Genomic DNA, 23,513 nt, shown 5'->3' with positions numbered 1-23,513 from the left:
CGAGCCATTGATAAGACAAAATTGTAAATAAGATAAAGTGTACAGCAAAGTGAAGTACCAACAAAAAGTAAACTAAACCACAAGTGAAAATCGAAAAAAGTAAACAGTTTATAAGTATAGGAATTGAGACTATAATAACTATTTATAACTATGAATATAATCAATTATTTGTTATAATTTCTTTTCTCATTGACAAATTGTAAATGATCAAAAAAGAAATAATAACTATATTAAACTTCGACTTTTGAAATTAATAATTTTTAACTGTTATTACTTGTTATTTTTCTTTATTACAAATAAGTTTTACGTTTAAAAAATAATAACTATTATTATTTCTCTTTTATACACAGCTATATGTAATATAATGCAAATAATATTAAAAAAAACTGATACTATAACTGTTATTATTAATTTCGAAAAAACAAAATAGTTAATAATTATTTATAATTTATTTTAGTCTCAAATCTTATATTTATAAGCCGTTATTAATTATTTTTATCTTTTTTGTATTCATAATGAAAAGAAAATAATAATTATTACATAAAATTTGTAATACTTGGGACATATTGTTATGCAACATGAATGTTATTCAAGAAATACATTTATTTTTCGCTATTTATATAAGGTTAGCTCGTATGTGATTCGGTAAGGGTGGTTTCTAAGGGTGGGGGTTATATAGGTTAGGGGTAGGTGGATAAGAGGTATGTGATTCAGCTGGGATAACTCGCTTATGGTGTAACATTCAATTATTTCAAAAAATAACAAACGACTAAAGTTGCTTTTTCCAGGATTAGGTGGGTTAGCCTGCATTTGGTTCGGTAAGGGTGGTTTATGGGGGTTTGGTGGGTTAGAGGCAGGTTGGTTAGTTGGGGTAGCTCGCTTATGGTGTAAAATTAAATTATTTCAAGAAATAACAAACGACTAAAATAATTTATCCCAGGCTTAGGTGGATTAACCTGCTGATAGTTTGACGGGGATGGTTTCTAGGGGGTGAAACACCCCTGTAACCTATTTTTTTTTTAAGTCCGGGAACACGTCAATTTAATTTTGGTATTTTCTCATTATCAGTGCGATTTTAAATCACTCGAGCTGATTTACTATATTACATGTCGTAAAACAGTACGAAAAATAGTGTATTTACCCCTATTAAAAAGGGGGTTGCAACCCTTCGGTATAAATGTTATGTCCTTAAAAGCGCCTTTTTATAAGAAATTTTTTAACGTTTAGTTTACTGAAAAATATTAATTTGATACTATACATTGACCGGTTCATCTGGGCTCTGATGTCGGCTTTGTACTTCCCTCATCAGTTGCTGTTGTTGTACGCTGTTTCCGAACCATTCCCGTGCGTCCGTTTCAAATTCAGCGTAGGAGAGCCATTCTTCCTTTATCACCTCGTACCAGATAAGGGCGGGACCGACGAGTAGCTCTGATACTGCTAAGAGCATTTCATCCTCTGTGAGTCCTACACCGTTCCTCAAATTATCTAGCCTAGACAGGAAGGTGTCTATATTCGCGTTGCCCTCTCCGGAAAACTTCAGTTTCCATCCCCAGACAATGCGACCAATATCCCTTGTAGTCGACCAAGGACTTGTTCTTTGTTGAGGTGACCACGTGCTCGGCGTTTGTTTATCCGCTTCAGCATTAACTCCATTAAGTTGATGCTGTCCACCCTCTCCGAAAGGGAGCGTAGGGTGGGGGGTCCTGCCGGTGGCCCCCGTGGGCCTCTGTCCGGATCCAGCTGGAGTACTTTGAGGTAATTGTGTGTCATAATGGTAGGTGAAGGTATCCTGAAATGCGACGCTCCTGCGCGTGTTCTCTTGCTGCCGTAACTCACTCGAATGGTTCATCATCTTGCTGTGTATTCCTGTTTTCGGCATTTTCCAATACGCTTATTCTTGCGGATAAGTCATCAAATTGACTCTTAACATTGCTACAATTATTGTATATCTTGTTTAACACCTTTGTTAGACTTGATACATTTACTCTTAGCGAGTCTAGCAGCTCGAGCTTCTTTTCGTTCTCTCGGGACCGGAAGGTGAGGACCTGGATCATTACAGCGAATGCAGTGGGGAGTTGAAACTGGTTGCCATCATTAGCCGTTATAGTAATATTTTTATTACTATTACCATTTCCGCCGTTGTCTAATTCGAACCGGAGAGCAGGAGGGAACGGGGATCAGTCAACCAACTTATTACTAATGATAATAATGAATTTCCGTTTCAATTAAACCTGAATTAGTTTATTTTCTGTTAACTCTACAAGATGCTTGGCCCGCGTGTTTATGTTTATACGGCGCGCGCGGCAATAACATGCATCGCTAGGTCGCTTACAGTTCTTTGTTCGCAATGTTAAATCACATGCACGCTACCGATTTTTACAGAATCGCTGGTACGAGGGCATAGCAATTAAGCGCGGCCGTTCGTTAGAAATCGCGGTGTAAAGCTGGCCAGCTTACCTTAGATATACGGTCGCACTATTAGAGTGAAACAAATCAGTATTGCCGCTTCCGGTATCTCAGGTTATTGTCTCTGTAATTTTTCTCGTTGTCTTATCAACTTCGTAAGAGGGGTTCCGCGCCCTCGTAGTCACATACGATTGCGAAACTTCACACGCACCCTCGAAACGGCAACGACAAAGAAAACTTCGATGTCAGTTGTCAGCTGGTTCACTTCCGCACTCTTTTCATGGTCTTGTTTGCGTCTTACTCTTCTGTGCAGCTAGATTCTCGGATGGCTAATCCTCGACTGGTTCTTTCATCTTCGCACGCGTTCCGACCCGTCTCGTACCGAGTTCCCGTTTTTCGTTATCCTCGGCCGGTAAGTGCTGCCCTCGTAGGCAGCTTCGTGATTGAGACGATAGCGCAAAGAAGACGTTTACCGTCACAGTACATAAAACAAAGTATTCACTGTTTATAGTAAATAAAACATTGTACAATTATTAAAAATGAAAAAATTTACAATACTAGGCCATTACTTTTACCCACCAAAGAAAAATATGGTCGAAATTTCAATCTTATTTTTAACTGAAAAATAAATGTACTCCACTCTGTACATTTAGGAGGTTTTTTCAAGATCCTTCAAATAATATGTATATGAAATATAATTGAAGCGTTCCGATGAGCTAATTTTCCAGTACGCATATATAGCATATGCGAAAATATTTTACTTCTATCAACAATATCTCGATGAAAAAAAAGAGGATATCTCAAATCTGAAAAAAGGAATTCTGAAGAGTCGGAGATAATTTTTCAGTGGTTTCTCTTTGTTTATAAAAAAAATATATTCAAGATATTACAGAACCTCAAATATACCAAGAACTTTTTTCTCCTCACTAGGTTAGTTTATAACTTTGAAAATGATCTTTAGTTGGTCAATAACAATCACAAATCCTTATTTTTCACATATTTGATATTTTTTTGTCTTTCGTAATTCCTGAGATATTTCAAATTGACAAAATGGTCATTATTAGGCAGAAGCAAAAACTATTATTCAATGCGGTATCATTTATAGTTTATGTACTGAATGAGTATGGGTTAATGTATGAGGATTATGTATTGGGAAATGTATGAGTAATCCAAATTACCTCGTACGTCAAAGCATGTCTAGAGTGTTAAGACTTCCAATCAATTGAAAAAGCCTGGCTTTGTTATTTTAGCTTTTCAAACTAAACGTAAAAGTTCAGCGAGTGTTAATTCTAGTAATTTTGATCATTGTAATATTAGTAATGTGAAGCTATTCCTCAATTCACAATGCTATCCGTATGGAAATCTCAATTTAAATATCAATCACAATCAGTTTGCTGTTCTCTACGATATGTATACCAATTATCAAAACGCTTACTATGGTAAAGAAAACGAGCCGTTACTCAATAAAAAGGATTTCATTAATAAAGTGCCGTTAATAGTTATAGACTGTTCCAAACAAAATGAAACATTAAAAAACGTTCCAGTCCATGTTCGCCTAGAATTTGAAACTCGGACCGATTTTCCTGAAGATACTGCAACCTACTGCTTAATATTACACGATCGTATTGTACAATATAATCTAATTACTCGTGATGTTAAAAAATTAATTTAAAATTAACAAGACATTATATGATCAATGTACACAATGCTTTTCAATAAAAAAATAAAATTATATATATACACTATATATATTGTTAGAATTTAATACAAACTACCTATAAACATAGAGAGAGAGAGAGAGAGAGAGAGAACAGCATCCACACTAAACGGCGTACGCACCTAGCAAGCTAGAGACGCTACCCCCTCTCCGAGGGCCCAAACTTAGCCAGCATAAGCTTACTATGCTCCCTACTATAGAAGGAGAATGAAAGAGACCATCATATAGCTTACTAAATATCTTACCAACTTCTACAGCATCCTACCTTAATAACCTCTGTAAGTGGGTGTGGGTGGGTGGGTTGATGAGGGTAGGTTGGTGGGTGTGGGTGGGTGGGTGGAGTAGGTGGATGGGTTGTTGGGGAAGGCAGTCTGTCGGAGGGCCCACTGGCAGATCTAATCAGCGGTGATGTGAAGAAATTAGTTTAATATAGTTGACTCTCTAAATAAATTGGAATTAATACAATTAAATATAAGCTAAATAAATTTAAATGTGTAACATATAGTACATCACGTTAAATTTTATGAATAAAAGCATTTAATTTTAAATATAATAATAATTTAATTTTAAATATATAATAACTAATCATAACAGCATATGTAACTCTCGTCCTACTACCTTGAGTGGGCGAGTCAGCTTTCTCGTTGTCGGTTTAGCCGGAATCATGATTTTTATACGCTGAATAGCCTCACTGCTCTTCACTTGTGGCTTCTTCGGCACAGTTCTCTGTAAAATATTAAAAATATTAATTAATTTTGTTTAAAATAAACGCATAAACTATATAAATTTTATAATAAATATAAGTGTTTTCTTACCTTCGTAGACAAATCAATTGCCTCATCATGTTGTAAAATGTCAAGCGAAGGCATCGATGATGTTGCAGACGTAGATGTGGTAGACGCAGACGTAGATGACGCAGACGTAGACGATGCTGACGTAGACGACGATGACAACGTCTCCGATCCTGAAGATAATGTAGATGAGGGTGACGCTGATGACGATGATTTTGCTGGAACTAATCTTTTTTTTATTTTCTCCGCTAACTCATCCTGCACCGTCTTGGCCAGCTCAGCTTTTCTCTTGCGCTCTAATCGTGAGAATTCTTGTTTTCTTCTCATTATTTCTGCGCGCTTCTGGCGACATAGCTGCGCCCTCACTCGCTCTTCTACGGTCTTCTCAATTTGATTGGCCAATTGTTGCGTAACGAGTCTATCAGTCATTGATTCTTTGATCCACTGAAAAATGAAAATTCTGTGTAAGTACATGTATAGAATTAAATAATAATATTAATATACTTACTTCACGAACAATCGCAATAATCTGGGTGAGTTGGGCAACGTGTTGCGCGTTGCCTGCACACCTAAGCAACTGAAAATAAATAAATAAATATTTTGCAACGATTACCGAAAATCGTTCGACTCGCGCGAGGTTAATGAGCGGCTGAACGAGAGAAGCCGCGATCGGTTCGCGAGAGAGAGAGGGCGCGTAGGGGCAATGACCGGGAGGGGAGCGTTCAACAGGCAGTATGACTGTGTCACTCAGTCCGCCTGTATCGTGGAGCTAACCCTTTTCCGTGCCTTCAACGCGTTTTCGTTTGGTGGTGCTAAATCGGACAGCGTGAACTTGAGTGCGTGGGTAGCAGCAGCAATAGCAGCAGCAGCAATAGCAGCAACAGCAGTAGCAGCGACAGCAGCAACAGCAACAGATACAACAGTAATCGCGGCGGTGCGGCGAGCAGCGAAGCAGCTTTTCAGTGGCTTGTTGATCGGATACGGTTGGCCACCGTATCCTCTACTATCTCGCGGTAGGTGCACCTTCCCATTATTGTTAATAGCGTGCGATCCCGCGCAGCGTGCGCGAAGGGATTAATTGTTGCGTGCGAGCGGTTAGTTCGCGGTGATCGCGGTTTTCTCTCTCTCTCATACAGCGTATATTGTCATTCGCGCTAGCGTGCGCAAGACTCTCGGCAAATCCCCCGTGTAATTGAATTGCCTGAATAAAGTGAACGATAGTCTTTACTTAATCTAGTCATCGTTATTTAGTCTTTCCTTTGTCTGGAGGTCGCGTCTGTTTACATTCAATTCGAATTAGCCGGTAGCGTAGCACGGATCACGCGGATACCGGTAGACGGGAATCGTCAACAGAGTTTCCAGCAGCGGCCGCGCGAGCGCTACTAAGCAAGAGCGACAGCGCCGCCAAGCGGCGAGTTGGGGGAACCCAACTCGGAGTAGCGAAGAGACTCTGCGCAGGCGCACTCCAAGACAAGGTAGGTTGATGTGCTTCGAGCACATATATAACTAGGCGTCGTTTGGTCATTATATAGGTAGGTTCAAGAGATATTATAGACTAAACGGCAGCCTGTTACAATTTAAATATTAAATATTAAATAATATAAAAAAAGACCTTACTGCGTTTAAAATAACAATGAGCAGCCGATACAGCAGCTCACGCGGGATAGCATTAGTATTCTGTAAATTATAATTAAAAATTATTAAAACTATATATATACAGGGTGGCCCATTTTCAGTGATCCACTCAGATATCTAGATTGGAGTGAGTTTTATCGAAAAAAGTTTCAGACAAAAGTTACTCAACTTTGAGGGGGCCATGTTTCTATGACCTTGGATTTGACCTTGGAGGTCATGTTCAAGGTCATTTCAAGGTCAACTTTGTTTTTTTAAATAGGAACCCCCATTTTTGACCCCGGATTCGGAAAGAGCGGGAAATTTTACGTCCAAAACGGTATTTTTAAATTTTTTTTCATGGCCTTGAGAAGGTCGATTTAAGGTCAAATGCTTGAAAAACTGCATAAAAGCGTTTTTTTAATTTTTAAGATATCGAAAAATGACCTCTACAAAATTTGTTCAGAACAGAGTGGGCCACCCAATGCACCAAAAACCTTTGACCTTTAAGCTCATTTTGAAGGTCATTTCAAGGTCGAAGTGTTTTTTGAAATGGAAATCCCTCTTTTTAACCCCGGATACGCACATAGCGCGAAATCCGACGTTTGGATAAGGTATTGTGTTGAGTTTCGCGCTATGTGCGAATCCGGGGTCAAAAAGAGGGGTTTCCATTACAAAAAACACTTCGACCTTGAAATGACCTTCAAAATGAGGTTAAAGGTCAAAGGTTTTTGGTGCATTGGGTGGCCCACTCTATTCTGAACAAATTTTGTAGAGGTCATTTTTCGATATCTTAAAAATTAAAAAAACGCTTTTAGGCAGTTTTTCAAGCATTTGACCTTAAATCGACCTTCTCTAGGCCATGAAAAAAAATTTAAAAATACCGTTTTGGACGTAAAATTTCCCGTTCTTCCCGAATCCGGGGTCAAAAATGGGGGTTCCTATTTAAAAAAACAAAGTTGACCTTGAAATGACCTTGAACATGACCTCCAAGGTCAAATCCAAGGTCATAGAAACATGGCCCCCTCAAAGTTGAGTAACTTTTGTCTGAAACTTTTTTCGATAAAACTCACTCCAATCTAGATATCTGAGTGGATCACTTAAAATGGGCCACCCTGTATAATTATTTTTAATTTTTAAAATGATTACTTACAGTTTCTAGAAGCTGGCAAACATTAACGATACTTTCCATTTTCACTAACACAAATTTTTTTACACAAATAAATAGAAAAACCAATTTCACAATGTGCTATGACTAACTCGATGTTTACCTTCAGACTGACTGTCGAAAATCCTACCGAACCCTTGTAATAATAACAGATAATATTTTTCTACAATATGGAGTATAAGATAAAGAGGGTTGGTAGCAAAACATAGCTCTTCTCTTTTTCTCTTTTCCAGAAAGTAGTGGAGAAGCTTGATCATCCTCAAACCAGCTGTGATCTACATTTGTGATAGACATAGTCAACTTAAGATAAGAGGGTAAGCATAGATGCATATGCGCTCCCCTACTCCTCCGCGCTATGGTCCACGCTGAGTCAGAGCTAGAGAGAAGGAGAGAGAGAGCACGCATACTCAAGTTAGAACTATAGACAGCATGCGCTCCCCCTCCTCCGTACGTTCAGGCCCAGAACCAAATGTATGCGTGTGTAGCTAATATACACAATATGTATCTTCTAAGGTACATGTGGCATTGGCTCTAGTGGTAGAGCGCTAGCCTACCAACCCAGAGGACTCCGATTCGATTCTCCGGTCTGTCTCTTCATTTTTTTCAAAAATTATCGCTATTTTCTACTCGTTTCATTTTCAATAAAGCAAGTAAATTGTCAATAATATATATTTATAAATTTAAAAAAAAATATATTTAAATTTAATTAGACTGAAAGCACTAGGTATAGGATCCCTAGGGACTAGGAGCCCTAGAAACATTCCTCAAAAAATTATAAACAATTACACAGGCCGACAAAAAATTTTACCAAGAACCCGAGTATAGTTTTCCGAAGGTTTTTTGCGCGCTGAATCCGAATCCGAGGTCAGAATTACTCTGGTGGCTCCGGTTTTCGAGATATCCTAACCTTAAAGTGCAAAAAACGCGATTTTTGCCTATATTTGAGGTTATGTAGCAAAGAAAAGAAATTTTTTTTCAAAAAACTGTATACATCAAATTAAAGTATGAGTTTTCTTCTTTCAAATGCCGTTGAGTATGCTCGGATATCTTTTTTTTTCACGAAGTTACACAAATTTGAAATAAAAAGCACTTGGCTAACTTGCTCTACCCAGCGTCATGTGGGTGTGCCTGCTTAGGGGTTGGGAGGGCTGGTTTTAAAGGGTTGAGGAGGTATTTGGGGATGAGGCCTATCTAGATCATATTAGTACGCATACCTGTGATTAGAAAATGAGTTTTTTTATCAAAAAGCAGTTAATTAAACTTGCTCTACCCAGGGTTATGTGGGTGAGCCTGTTTAGGGGTTGGCAGGGGTGGTTTCTACCCGTAAGAGAGCATTTTGTAAATAGAAGCACGATGCTCACAATATTTTTTAGTGTTTTGTCATATTTCCAAGTTTGGTTTAAATTGGTGAGTGGCTCTTTAATATGGTTACTTGTTAGATAGCTTGGGCTGAATGATGTGGTGCTTTTTAAATTCATAAAATTTGAAATTTTCAAATTTGTGTAACTTCGTGAAAAAAAAAGATATCCGAGCATACTCAACGGCATTTGAAAGAAGAAAACTCATACTTTAATTTGATGTATACAGTTTTTTGAAAAAAAATTTCTTTTCTTTGCTACATAACCTCAAATATAGGCAAAAATCGCGTTTTTTTGCACTTTAAGGTTAGGATATCTCGAAAACCGGAGCCACCAGAGTAATTCTGACCTCGGATTCGGATTCAGCGCGCAAAAAACCTTCGGAAAACTATACTCGGGTTCTTGGTAAAATATTTTTGTCAAATTCTGTCGGCCTGTGTTATTAACATTAATAATAATTAACATTGAAGCGTTAGGCCAAGGAATGAAAGAATTAAACCAGGGACCCCCCACGAATATTGTTAATAATAATTGTTAACATTAACAATTATTATTAACAATACCCCCCCCCCCCCCGCAGGTGTGCTGGAACATACGTATGTTTCAGCACACTTCCGGTGTGCTGAACATACATTGCTATACTACTTCGCTGGAGAACCAATATACTGGTCGACTGATATAAACAAGGTATAAACAGAAATTATTTTGAAGTATCGTCATGCTTCGATTTATTATTAGATCATTCGCTGATACTAATTACTCTTCAATACCACATATTTAATAAAGTAAACAATAACATAAACGTTGATTGGAAAAAATATTCTCTTCACGTAGAGGAACGCATAACGTGAACATTCTACTTAAAAAAGCTAATAATATAGAAAGCAGCAGCAATCCACTTAACGTAATTGTAAGTGAAACTATTAAAATATGCTCTAATACAATAAATAGAAATAAAAAACAGCAAATGACGTCCACTAAAATAACTCAAAAAATAAAAAAAAGAGATTATTGAGAAAAAGATAACTAGATTGAGTCAAGACTAAAGTAAATAAAGTAACTAAAGTAACTAAAGTACTAAAGTAACTAAAGCATCCAAAGATCTAAAGAATATTTTACATGAAAAAAAACACACACACAAATATAGAATTACCTCAGATTACTGAGTCCTACAGAAGCAGCAAATTATTCGTTATGAAAAGCTAATAAACCTCGTAAAATAAAAACTACATTTATACCGCCTACCAAATAATCCGATGTCAACTAGACAAGTTCGAGGAAATAGCTGGAACGTTCGCAAATCATCTTAGTACAGTATTCAACATTCACCAACGAATAATCATAGAAGAAGAAAAAACTTTACTAGAAGGTTCTGACATCCAAGAACTTCGGTTAAAATAATGGAAGTATTACAAATTATTAATAATATTAAGAATAGAAAAAATCCAAGGGCTGGTAATATCACAGAAAAAAATAATCAAAATTGTTTTCAAAGCGTACTTACGTCGTGGCTATTTTCCTTTTCAGTGGAAAGTAGCAGAGATTGTTTTAATACCTAAACCCGGCAAAAAATCAGAATTGGTAACGTCATTAGACCTCACTAACATTTTATCACCACTTTCTAAAATCTTTGAAAAACTAATTATATCTAGAATTAACCCAATAATACTAACTAGAAAACTTATCCATCACCGTAAATTCGGTTTCAGGCGTAATCATGCCATGATTGAGCAAGTAAATAGAATAGTATCTGTCACAAGGAAAGCCATTGAAGATAAATAATACTGCACTGGTATATTCCTGGATGTTGCCTAGGCTTTTACAAGATTTGGCATAAAGAGCTACTGCACAAGCTCAAGAGACTTTTTCCTCAGCCCACTAAGAATTATTGCAGTCGTATCTATACAATAGAGCCTATCAAGTTAACATTAATAAAAACTTCTGAAAGCTTCAATTAATAGCAGAAATACTGCAGGGCAGTATTCTAGATCCAACACTATATCTGTTATATACTTCGGACCTACCAAAGTCCATTAATATCTTGACAGCAAAATATGTAGATTATATAGTAATTTTAACAGTATATTCAGAGGCAACAATAGCAACCAGAACATTACAAAACCATTTAAAAAATCATCTTCAAGATTGGTTGAACTCCTGGAGAATAAAGTAAATGAAAGAAAATCAATACATATGACATTCACACTTCGAAAAGATACCTATCCTCCTATTTGATTAATGTAACGGTCGTATCTATGAGCTAACTTATTATTTCACTGTATTACTGCAACCCGTCAAACTCATCACACAAATTAGCATCTTAAACGGCGCCACCTCACCTATTATTCGATTGTCTTAGTACAAGAATTTAATTTCATGACCATATAAGGAGCGTGACGTCACAGACTGATAGATATAAATATAATAGTTTTTATTATTTGAATAAAATATGTTAATTAGACGTAATTTTGATGTAACAAAGCATTTTTTATATAGATTTTAGTACATCGATTTAGATTATAATAATACGAATTGCATTCAATTATTAAATAATAATGAATTTTAATATACAAAGTTAATTTGTTTATTACACTATAAATATTAATTATTAAAAAAATGTGAATACACCATATTCAAAATGAATATCTAAAGAACATGAGTAAGAATTGGTTTCATTAATAACAGCTTAATAATAACTGTTAATAATAAATAAATAATTAATAATTTATTTAAACAGTAAGTTGTATATAGAACGAAAGCGTTAATTTTATACGTAATAATGATAGCTTTGTAATTTATAAATCTTAGATAATTAATCTAGTAATTGCGTTTGTAACGGGGTAGCTATCCGTTTATTTAATTTATGCGCGCGATCGCATCGAAGAGCGCGCGGGATTGCCTATACATTCAAATTCGAAAATCGGAGGGCAGGAGGGAACGGGTATCAGTCAACCAACTATCTACAAGCGAGAAATAACTACATCAGAATTACGATCAATATCACAAGCGAGATTGTTTATTGCCTCTTAATTCTACACTGTATTCGGCCCGCGTGTTTATGTTTACAAAGAGCGCGCGCGACAATAACATGCAGCGTCGGATCGCTCGCCGCTCTTTGTTCGCCGAGTTAATACATGCACGCTTCTTATGATCTACGAGAGATTAGCTATCGTCAATTACGTATCGATCGCGAAATTAAGCTGGCCAGCTTACCTTATTAGCAGTCGCACGATGAACGCGAAAACAGTTCGTAAACGTGTCTCGGAGAAGTCCGCTTCTGTGGTCAATCAGCTCTCGCTGTCGCTTTCGCCCTCGATGGCGAAACTCCTCACTCACGCACGCTTGCACGCACTCGTCTCCGTCAGGCGAAGGCACAGCTTCTGTCTCTCCTAACCAGCTCGTCTCGAAGCACCGGAAAAACTCGGGAAAAACTTTATTTCTTAGTAAATTGCGGCTGGAGGTATTGACAGCTAATCCTTGACTCTGTCAGGCGATATCGATAGCTAATCCTCGAATAGTTCATTTTCATACGCGCGCGTTCCGTCTCGTCGCGTGCCGAATTCCCTCGTTACCTTTGCCTCAACCGGTAGGTGCTGCCCTCGCAGGCAGCCTCATGGTTGGGCTGTTAGCGCTAATAAGACGTTTACCGTCACACGTGATAAAATTATAGAAAAAACCGTTACAAATATGAAAATTTGTTATAATTTAAATGTTATTAACTAATTTGAGTATTTCTTTTTAGAAATTACTTCTAAAATTAATAAACGATAAATTTATGTAAAAATTTAATATTGTTCTATTGTAAATATTGTAATATTGCATTAATTAACCTTATTAGTCAATAACTTTTGACGATACTATTTGTGATAATTGTAAATTACATTAAATCGACCAATAACTAATGCTGTAAAGTTCACATGTATTGAAAGTTTAGTATTGATATTTATTTACTTGTAAATTAATTAAATTCATTTCTCAAAATTCGCGAATGTTTCTCGAAGATTCGAAAACTTTTCGAAGAGAACTCTCCTGCGAAAATAGGTGGGAAAATCTGTGTATAAATACGCCCACTATTGCACAGGCTGGTATTCATTTCTAGCCTTGCAAAGTGAACGCATGAGATTGAATAAACTTGGCTAATACCTAAGTTCATTGTCTCGTTGTGATTAACTGAGCAAGACCTTTTCTTTCCTATAATTCGAGCTCAACTTACAGAACATCTCGCGCTATAAGAAACTTGGGCCGAATTATATCCTTTACAAGGAAGACTTTAGTTCTGCTTATGGGACAATTTGCACCATAAGAAATTAGGACATAGTCTGAGTTTTCTTAGAATTTTACTCATATTCGCATATATTTGATTTATCAATTTATTTTATTGACAATTAGAGTAATTTTACAAGAAACGAATTCTTACTCATTAACGCAACAAGACCACGAGAGTACGAATTATTATTTATAAGTGATACGAACATCACATTAAAGAATATATATATACCCCAAAGTAATCAAGCAAAATATTTAGGTATTTACCTATGTCGAAGACTTACATGGAACGAATATATATTTACTAAACGTAAATAGTTGGGTCTAAAATGAAGAAAAATGTACTGGCTCGTCGGAACAAAATCGGATCTATAAATTAAAAATAAATTGCTATTATATAAATCTATACTTAAACCAGTCTGGACATATGGCATTGAACTGTGGGGTGCTGTTTCTAGCTCGAATATCGAAATCCTGGAAAGATTTCAATCGAAAGTCCTATGCAAAATAGCACGGGCACCATGGTTCGTACTGAAGGAAATAATCCGAAATGACTTACACATACCTACAGTTGAAGAAGAAATTAAAAAATTTAACGCAAAATATAATTCCAAACTTCAAATCACCTAAATAAGCTTGTCAACAAACTTTTCAAGACATCTATCGCCAATATTAGACTGAAGAGACATAAACTAATGAATGCGCAAATAAATTAACATAATTATTTCAATCATATTATTAAACAAAGACAGTATACTCACTGAAGTTACTGCTATTTATTGTGTGTTGTGTGTGTATGTGTGTGTGTGTTGTGAAAAATTCGTCCTTTGAGATCGGTGTGTGAAGATTGTCTTCCCGTGATCGATGCAATTCCGAATAAGACAATCGCTCTTCTAGCACTTGTCCACGCGGTGTCCGATTTGCCGTCATGTCTTCATTCCTCGGGATATCCCGCCTACATTTTCACTGTGGCCTCTTCCACACGATATGAATTATTTGCACTTTCGGATCACGTCGCTCGCACTTCCTTGCGCATTATCAATCCTGGCAGACTCACGAAAACGTTTCATACCCGGCTGAATATGTTCGGCTCACTCTCGATGTCATGAAACGCTACCCCCGTGTGAGGTGCCAGTTCCTATTTTGCCTCAGCGGCAGCCATCGTCCCGCCATCCGTCGCGTCCCGTCCATCCAACGCGTTGAGTTCCGTACCTTTTCTATGCGCTGTAATAGGTTGTTATTAGCTGCAGCGGTCTCTCGCTTACGTATTGACGCACGCCCGGTGTGACTCTCTACTCGTCCGTTATTCCTCTCGCTTCTACTGGAGTGCGGATCCATATTGACCTAGCGTGACTCCTTTTGTAATATGCCTTCAGATGGGCCTGGTATAAAGCCCGTTTCAAAATCACCAGGGATTACGGGCGGGTTTAGTTCCGGGCACTTGCGGGAAATTATGAAGCGCAACATGCCCTCCTGAAACTCGCGGAAACTACCTGTCACATTCCGCCGGTACCTTTTTAAAAGATCAACCAATTCCGCAGAATGCGACACATTAATCCGTCGCTTAAGAGCTCGCATGACTCTATCTTTTATAATATAGCGCATTATTATTCTCGTCGTTTTATCCAGCAACATCTCGACCATTTACTCTCCACGCCGCCCCGAACACCCGAGTAACCAGCGTTACTCTCGCGGTATGGGCAAAACAGACGACCTTGTTGCACAGCTGTCTTATATTAAAAAAAATTGAGAATATGATATCAAAGCGTCTTTCTTACCATCGCTGACTAGTTATTCAAATGGGAGTTCGAACCTACACAAAAACTTCGTCCACGAATGCGACTTCTACGCATTCGTTTGTCGTTTGTCTCAATACCAAGGGCAGCTCGTTTCTGTCCATTCTAATTTAAAATAAAATTCTTGGCAGTGCGGATTACACGCAATAACTTGAGTCCGTAATTCAAAATCGCAACACAACAATATTCCAAAACTACAACACACTCGTCGCACATCTTTCCTTAATCTACTGATCAAAACAAAAGATTATTACTCAGAATGGCCAGGCAGGTCAAGCATCCCAATTACACAAACACAACATCCGCCCAACAGCTCAACGCTTATCTGCTTCTTCACCGGTCATATACTGTAAATATGGTGTTTAGCGGCCTTCGATACGTTAGGTCGGTGACTCACTTACCTATGCCTGATCGCAGTGACGATAACAAAAATCATGCCTAGTGTATAACTGCTTTTCCCACTCTTGCTCGGACACGCGACCCTCTCTCACTCCAAGTTCGAGCTGAGAAAATGTAACTAAACACCGCTCGAGCAAACGTCTCTCTTTTGGGGTATGTTAACGCCTCACTCGTGATTCTCTTCGCACTCACTCGTATAATGCGTCACAACTCTGATCAGATTAGTACTTTCCGCGTTCTCCCGCTTTTTGCGGTATCTCTCTTACCCTTCCCTATTATATTTTAGTTGTTCTTTTTTAAACTGAATTGGTGTATTTTCAATGATATAATCACCAATTTTCAGACGAATCCCACAAGTTTTATCTAGATTATTTTTCTCTTTCTTCTCATGTAACAGATGAATATATTTTCCCGTTAATGAATCATCCAAAAATTGTCTTAGTGAATTATTTTCTATAGTAGTGATATTGAAAGAATCATTGGCTGTCTTATGAAAATTATCATCAAAACCATTGTCATTGTCATCAATAGCAGATTCAAATGCAAGGTGGAAATATTAAAGTGTGGTATCCAATTTGTTTGTAGTACTATCCAAGTAATCAGATTTTCGAAAACTACCAGCAGATGTAGAAAAAATTCAATTTGCAAGGAAATTCCTAGTTGGTAGATATGCTTTCCAACTCGGTAAAGTTATAAAATCAAAATTATCGTACTTACGAGGGTTGTTCGATAAGTACTTAGCCTCACCGCCCGATGGCGCCACTCTCGCAAAAGAAATATTCTATCACGTAGTACAACCTTCTCGATGGTTACTGTCAAGATTTTAGCCGGATCGGAGTTGTAGTTTATTTTTGAGAGCGTGTGAAAGCAAGTGTGTCCGTTGATTTTTGAAAAATGGAAAAAGAGCAGTATCGGTCAGTGATTCGATTCTTGTTTTTGGAAGGGAAATCGCGCAGCAAAATCAAAAAGCGCTTGGATGCTGTGTACGGTGACTCTTCTCCTTCGATGGCGACCGTCAAAATTTGGTTTAACGAGTTTTAACGTGGTCGCACGTTGATTTTTGAAAAGCCACGTCCAGGTGCTCCGAAAACGGCTACCACGGAGGATAACGAGATAAAAATTCACGATCTCGTATTGGTAGATCGACGATTGAAGGTGCGCAAGATAGCTAAGATAAAAAAATTCTGAAACATATTCTTCAATTGGTGTTGCTCTGTTGTTTAAAGTATAGTGCTCACTCGTTTAGGTAGGAAGACCTCAAATTGACCATTAATAGTGAGTACGATACTAAATCCATATTTAGTGTTCAAGATTCTCACTTTAATAACCATGTACGTGGTATTATTTTCCAATGACGACATGATCTTCTACGGCAAGTAAGTTGACTTGTCAATCTTGTTGATTGATGAGAAACCCATTCTGCAATTAAATACATTCATTAGATATTCTACAATTAATTTAATTAGTAGTTATATCAAATAATTCTAGAAAAGCTTACTTTTATTGGAGGTTTGCTAGTTTTTATTACAAGAGAGGATGAGGAGGAGGTTAAACTGATTCTTCGAGCTGCTATTGAACAATTGTGCTGTACTACAGTGAATTCGCTTTTGTACCTAGCACCTCAATTCATCTTCCATACCCACCTAAACTGCTTTCCTCTTTTTCGTTTTCCTCTTTCTTTTTTTTCTTAATTCCTGTCCATTGCCCAATCCATGAACTGGAGCATTGTTCCTATCTGCTTGTCTTCTTTTTCTTCTCTTACAGCACCCTTTAGCCTCAGCCTCTTTACAGTAAGCCTTTTCTTTCTAAAGCAGATTGTTTTATATAAATTTCTAATGAATTAATAGCAGAATTGTTAACATTTTCAATCTAATCAAGTCATCTACATCTGGATTGTATTGTATTAGATTTTCCAAATATTTCGCACTAGATCTTCCAAGTACAAAATAGAAATCATCTTGATAGTAGTTTATATAGAATAATTGTATGCTACTTCAATTGAATTCGATATCTATTTAATAGTTACTACAACTACTATTACTACTACTACTGCTACTACTACTACTACCACTATTACTACTACCACTATTAATCTGTGCTTTTCTTGCGAGGGGAAGAGAGTGGGCACCCACCACCACATTTTTCGGGTTGCTGATTGAGACTAGGCGTAAGACGCGGACCGTCGGTGGGTCAGTATAAAAATATACCGAAATCATACACACTCATAATCACAACACAGACACACATAATCTCACGGAGGGCTGGACTGCTTCCTGGGCGGGATGAGGGGGAAAGACCTGTTCTGAAAGCTGGAGGATATGCTTGACGCGGTGGATCTGTAACAGGACCTCCTACTGCTAAAACTGCTGAACACCCCGCTAGTAAAAAGAAGTGAAGGGCTCTATAAACGAGCCATACATTCACTGAGGAGGCCGTATGGGCGTTTAGAGAGCGGAAAGCGGATATCCTAGAGTCGTCTAACGTGAATAAACGTGCCCCCCCCCTTAAAAAGGGGAGGTAATCACTGATAGATTCACAAACCGATGTGGTAACCCTATAAATGAGCTCCTTTATCGCTGAGTTGGCTCACTACACCCAGATCCAACTAACTTAGGGGAACGCGAACACGACTGACGAAACCCAACCCAGTTCCTCCCTTCGGAGCAGTTCAGCATCGAAATGAGAGGATACGCACTATACATACAAGCGCAAATAAAATACACAATACACAATACAGACAACACACAGTTGTAGGTGGAGCCCGTTCTTAACGTGTGATTAAATAAATAAGGTCGGGTTCTACACTTGGGTGTGATGGCGAGTCCAGCATAGTCTCCTAGTAATCATGTTGGACACTCGCATGCCCCTGAGCTCAGCCACAAAGTGCATAGGGATCGGCTCAGTAATGAAGCATATTTTAGGAATACAATATACATAACTCGCACTACTGAGATAAACAGACAAAGAGAAGAGAATAACAAATAGTAGTGCGGAGAAGACACTGCGGGAGTTACTACTGCATTTTAGTGCCACCTTTTATCCTGTTCGCATTGTACAATAAGAAGATATTGAAATTTTAATTACAAATACATATATAATTATATACTAAAGAATATTGCGTTATATTTTTTATTTTCACAACTTTGAAATCCGAATTTTAGTCTAAAAAACACATAATACTCACTTTGCAAGCAATCGGCATTCAGCAGATCTTTACATTTCTCGTGGCATTTGACGCCACACTCGACACATCTAACACCTTGACGTGCTATCCCCCACAGGAGACCTTCACATTCATAGCAATATGTGGGAGATGTTGCTGTCCATGTAACAAAATTATGCGGTGTGGTTGAAGAAATTGGATAAATCATTGCTTGTAGAGTCTTCTTGTAAACATGCATTTTCTGGAAAATATAGAATTGATTTATATGTAAATGAAACTTGTATTTTTTAGAAAATAAATCATTTTAATTATTACTTTAATCTCTGTAATTTATTATTGCGTGAAACATTTTTTTTTAATTTTGTAATTTCAATTTGTAATAGTAACAGTTAGACGTTCTTAAGGAAATAACCACATTAATAAGATTAATAGAAAATAAGAAACAACGTATTCATTGAAACATACAATAAATTCTTTATACAAAATAGATATGACTAGTTTCATAACTCAGAGCTGCTCATTGTCATTCATTTAGGTTCTTACATTTATAAAATTTTTGATAAACTAGATACAATTGCGTGCAAAAGTGTCTGGCCAAAGATATTGTATGTTTAAGTAATGTATAAATGGTGATATGTGGAAACACAAACATACCTTCGTAAAGTACTTTTATTACTTAATTAAAACATGTGATTTAAGAATTTATTTTAACAATTAATAAAGTTTTAACACGAAAGTAATAAATTTTGCGTATCCGTAAGTATTCGGTCAAATATTAAGTAGATACAATTTGCTTCACTTTCTTTACGTTATAGGTTGCAAAGGTATGTAAACGCTGGGAATATGTTTCTTTTATACTTTTAAATCAGTATCAATCAATAGATATATAGAAGCGCATGTGTTAAGACTTTCAAAAACTCTTGATTAAATTATACAACGAAGGAAAAGTTTCACGTGAAATAGCTAAAACTTTGGCATCAGGAAAATTAACTGGGAATGATATTATGAATAAATTTAAGAATACTCACACTCTAGAAGATCAAAAATGTCCCGAGAGACTAAGAAAATCCAGTAATCGTGTTCATAAAATTATTAAAAGAAAGGCTTTTTCAAATATAAAAAAAAACGCTGCCATTATTGCACGCGAGTTACGCGAAGAAAATGTAGCAGATATAATTCAAAGTACTGTTTTACGCAAAATAAGAAAAGTATGACTTTTTGGGCTTATTAGTGTAAAAAAACCACTGATTAGTAAGAAAAATAAGAAGGTTATATTAGATTTTGGAAAAGACCATCAAAGCTAGACTGCTGAGGACTGAAAAAAAGCTATTTTCCAGAGAAACTAAAAGTAATTTGTTTGAATACGATGTTGGGAGATATGTATGGTGACCAATGGGTAGTAGATATGATTTTCGATATTAAATGTTAATTGTGATATACGATGGAGGTAGCATTATGCTATGGGGTGCATTTTCTTGGAAAATGCACTATGAACTCTCACGTATACAGAGATATTTTACTACTGTAAATATGACCTCTTATTGGTCATGACATACCAAGAGAATGGATATTTCAGCAGGATAACTATTTAAAAGATCGATCACAGCTCCTTCAATAATTTTTTAGCAAGAGAAAGATTCGAGTTTTCGATTGATCTAGTCAATCTCTGAATTTGAATCCAATAGAACATTTATGGCAAGAGCTAAAATTAAGATTAGGGACTCAAAATTATCCTAACTAGAAGTCCGGAAAAATATTCCTCATCATAGGATTACCAAACTTATTGAATCGATGCCTTACCGATGTGCTCCTGTGATAGCTCGTAAGAGTATGACTAGAAAGTACTGATGAATATGTTACATTTGACACCATTTTCAATTTATTTTTTTCGTTAGCGAGAGCCAATTGAGAATGAGAGCAGCAGCGGCGAGAAGAAAGAGAAGAATAAATGCGCCGCGTAAAACGGCGGAACGAACGCGAGCGACCCGCAGCGATCCACTCACGAGAACGATGTCGCGTTGTTTGAGCCGGCACGCGTGCGGTGAGAGGAGAAAGTTTGAGCATTTGATCGGCACTATCTACCGTAACGGCCGAGAATGCGCGCACTAGAACAGAAAGTGACAGGATTTTTAAATAGACTATTGGAGAGCAGCAAGAAACCGATCATCCGCGAGTACTGCGATACCGGCGAAGTCCTCCCTCCGGTACCTCTCAAACCTATTTTTGTACCGTACCTTAGTGCGTTCTTCCGTGAATTCGCGTCGTTTCTCTCTTTTTGTCTCTGTAGATATTAACTGTTAATAAAGATAATTGAAGGTTATGGAGAGTCATTTCTGTGTGTGCCCGTCATTCCCTTTTTTTCCCGCCCGTCAACTTCGTGACGAGGCCCATCGTCACTATTGCAGTGGAGGAAACAAGCTTTCCACACCTTCCCCTTAAAAAAAGATTAGTGACACGGTGCTTGGACAAGGGCCCATTGTATGGCTCGTGGGAATAATGAAGTACGATAATTCCCCTACGTATTTAATTAGTGTTACAAGTGATTATTATCTATTAATTATGAGCTTAGAAACAAATAATACCGTGGTAGAAAAGAACGACATTTACTCTAATTATATTAACTTCAATAAACACAAATAATTAAAAAAAGAATCAATTGGAAAAATTTGTTAATATATGATCTCAATTTAACAACTAACTTAATAATTGCTGAAATAATAAGTTTCATAAAGATTTCAAAAACATTTTGTAAGTTTTTTTACGAGTTAGTTTAATAAGTAATCAGATTAACCAAGCATTATCATGAATGTTCTTTGAGAATAGAACATATATCTAATTAATTTTTATAATTCGATTGAGCACAGAAAATCTGAATGTAATAATAGATAATAAAAAAATAAAAATGATAGAATATCTTCCAGTTTAAAATTTTTTAGCCTTTCAGCTTGATTCTGTTAAGCTTACTTCTTTCAATAATACTCTGTATATTTCTCCTTGATAGATAGAATGCCACCACATTGATGCTATCACGACGAAAAGGTAGACTAATTTGTTAAAACGGGAGAGAGATACCCAATTACTAAGCAGCTTCTCAAGAGGAGATAGCCTGGATACGCATCACTCAAAGTTTCGGAATAACTTACCTAACTAAGAGGTTGTTTAGTCCCTTTAGGTTCTAGATTTCTAGGAAACTGAGCACTTTCCTAGGTCTTTGAATTTTGACGGAAGCACGTTAGACAGTGGCAAAGTAATGTGAAGGGACCAAATATTGTATAGTAGATAGGTAATTCGTAAGTCACACTTCTGCCCAAACACTTGCCAGTTAAGTTCATCGTGTCGAGATAAGAAATTTAGATAGACAAGAAACTTATAGGAGGGTCATTCAATAAGTCCGTGACTTTCAATAAAAAAACACTATTTATTTAAATAATTTTAATTTATTTTTTAACATAGCCCCCTTTTGACACTATACAATATCTGTTCAAAAAGTATAGCGAATCCACGGGATACGTAAATTTGATTTTTGATTTTTTGTAGCGTTATGTTGGTACCGTCCCTTACTTATGCTGCCAAGGTCAGTCATTTTGAATGTTTAGCTAATTTTTGACAGCTGTTTTGCTTGGATTTTTGCCTATTCTAAAAAATGGATTAAAGAATCTGTATCAAATTTTATGTGAAAAACAAAATAAAGTGCGCGGATGCATTCCGAATGTTGACTGTGGCATATCGTGAAGCTACCTTGGATCAAAGCAACGTTTATCGGTTGTGACGAGAGCAGGCCGTGTGCCGTTCTCTCGTCTGCGTTCTCCCTCCCCCACTCGGCAAGGCGTGTTGGCCAACGTTAGGCGCATTAAAATACGCGTCTAACACTTGGCCTTTTGTTTCAGCGCCAAGGACGAGCCAGCGCAGTTGAGCGCAAGAAAAAGTTGAAGAGCGCGGAGAGAGAGTGAGAAAGAGAGAGAGAGAGAGAGAGAGAGTATTAGGCCTATGCAGGGATTGGCAGGCGCGCAACGCGTGACCGATAAGCGGCGCGTCGCGTGCCGCCTAACTAATAGGTCAAGGTAGGGAGAGGAGCGAGCGCCGCTGAGCGGCTGCAAGACGAGCGCAAGAGTCAGTGCGTGAGAGAGTCGCAGCCGAGTCCTACTAGAGTGAGGGAGTCGAAGCCTAGTCCTACTAGAGTGCGGAAGTCCGAGCCCAGCAGAGAGAGCAGTTTGGGATAGCCGGAAGGAAGGAAGATCAACCCTACCGGCAACGGCTTTGCCAGCAACTGCATCCAGCCCACCTGCTAGGAGAGTCAACGTCGCCTACGGATACCCGGTCAGCGACAGCGGTTAGCGACGATCTGACCAGCGACGACACCCGGTACTTCCTGCGGCAGCGCATCGCTCAGGATTCTCGACGTTGCGAGGAATAGGAGATAAAAGGTCAAGCCTTCCTTTTCTTCTTTCTCTCTACACTCTCTCTCTCTCTGTTGATGCGACGACCGGTGCGCGTTGAAAGGATAGAGTTTTGTTACACGGTAGTACAAAACGTTCTCAGAGAGCCTAGAAGATGTGAACGACGAATAACGTGCCGGACGCTCGTGACCAATCGTCGAATCACCGTTAGAGAAGTTTCTGAGGATCTGAACATATCGATTGGCTCATGCCATTCGATTTTAACCAATGATTTGAGTATGACTTGGGTCGCCGCAATATTCGTGCCAAAACTGCTCAATTTCGACCAAAAACAGCATCGCGTTAACATTGCTCAAGAGATGTTGGACTCGGTCCGTGACGACCCAAATGTTCTCCAGAGGATCATAACTGGTGATGAATCATGGGTTTATGGTTATGATG

The 23,513-nt window shown here is 37.7% G+C and overlaps 1 protein-coding gene across 1 annotated transcript in view; it reads right to left on the bottom strand.

Annotated features, from left to right (window-relative positions):
- The window catches only part of LOC131666732 (protein unc-13 homolog A-like), a 957,113-nt gene that overhangs the window by 771,443 nt on the left and 162,157 nt on the right, over window positions 1-23,513 (bottom strand). Inside the window, exon 3 of the mRNA XM_058939609.1 lies at window positions 18,697-18,916. Within this exon, the coding sequence (XP_058795592.1) occupies window positions 18,697-18,916 (220 nt within the window). The remainder of the gene's footprint in view (window positions 1-18,696; window positions 18,917-23,513) is intronic.

The sequence above is a fragment of the Phymastichus coffea genome, unplaced genomic scaffold (assembly GCF_024137745.1).
Source record: "Phymastichus coffea isolate CEN01 unplaced genomic scaffold, Cenicafe_Pcof_1.1 PCOF00004, whole genome shotgun sequence".
In the NCBI taxonomy this organism is placed as follows: domain Eukaryota; kingdom Metazoa; phylum Arthropoda; class Insecta; order Hymenoptera; family Eulophidae; genus Phymastichus; species Phymastichus coffea.
This window is presented reverse-complemented; position numbering and strand designations above follow the sequence as displayed.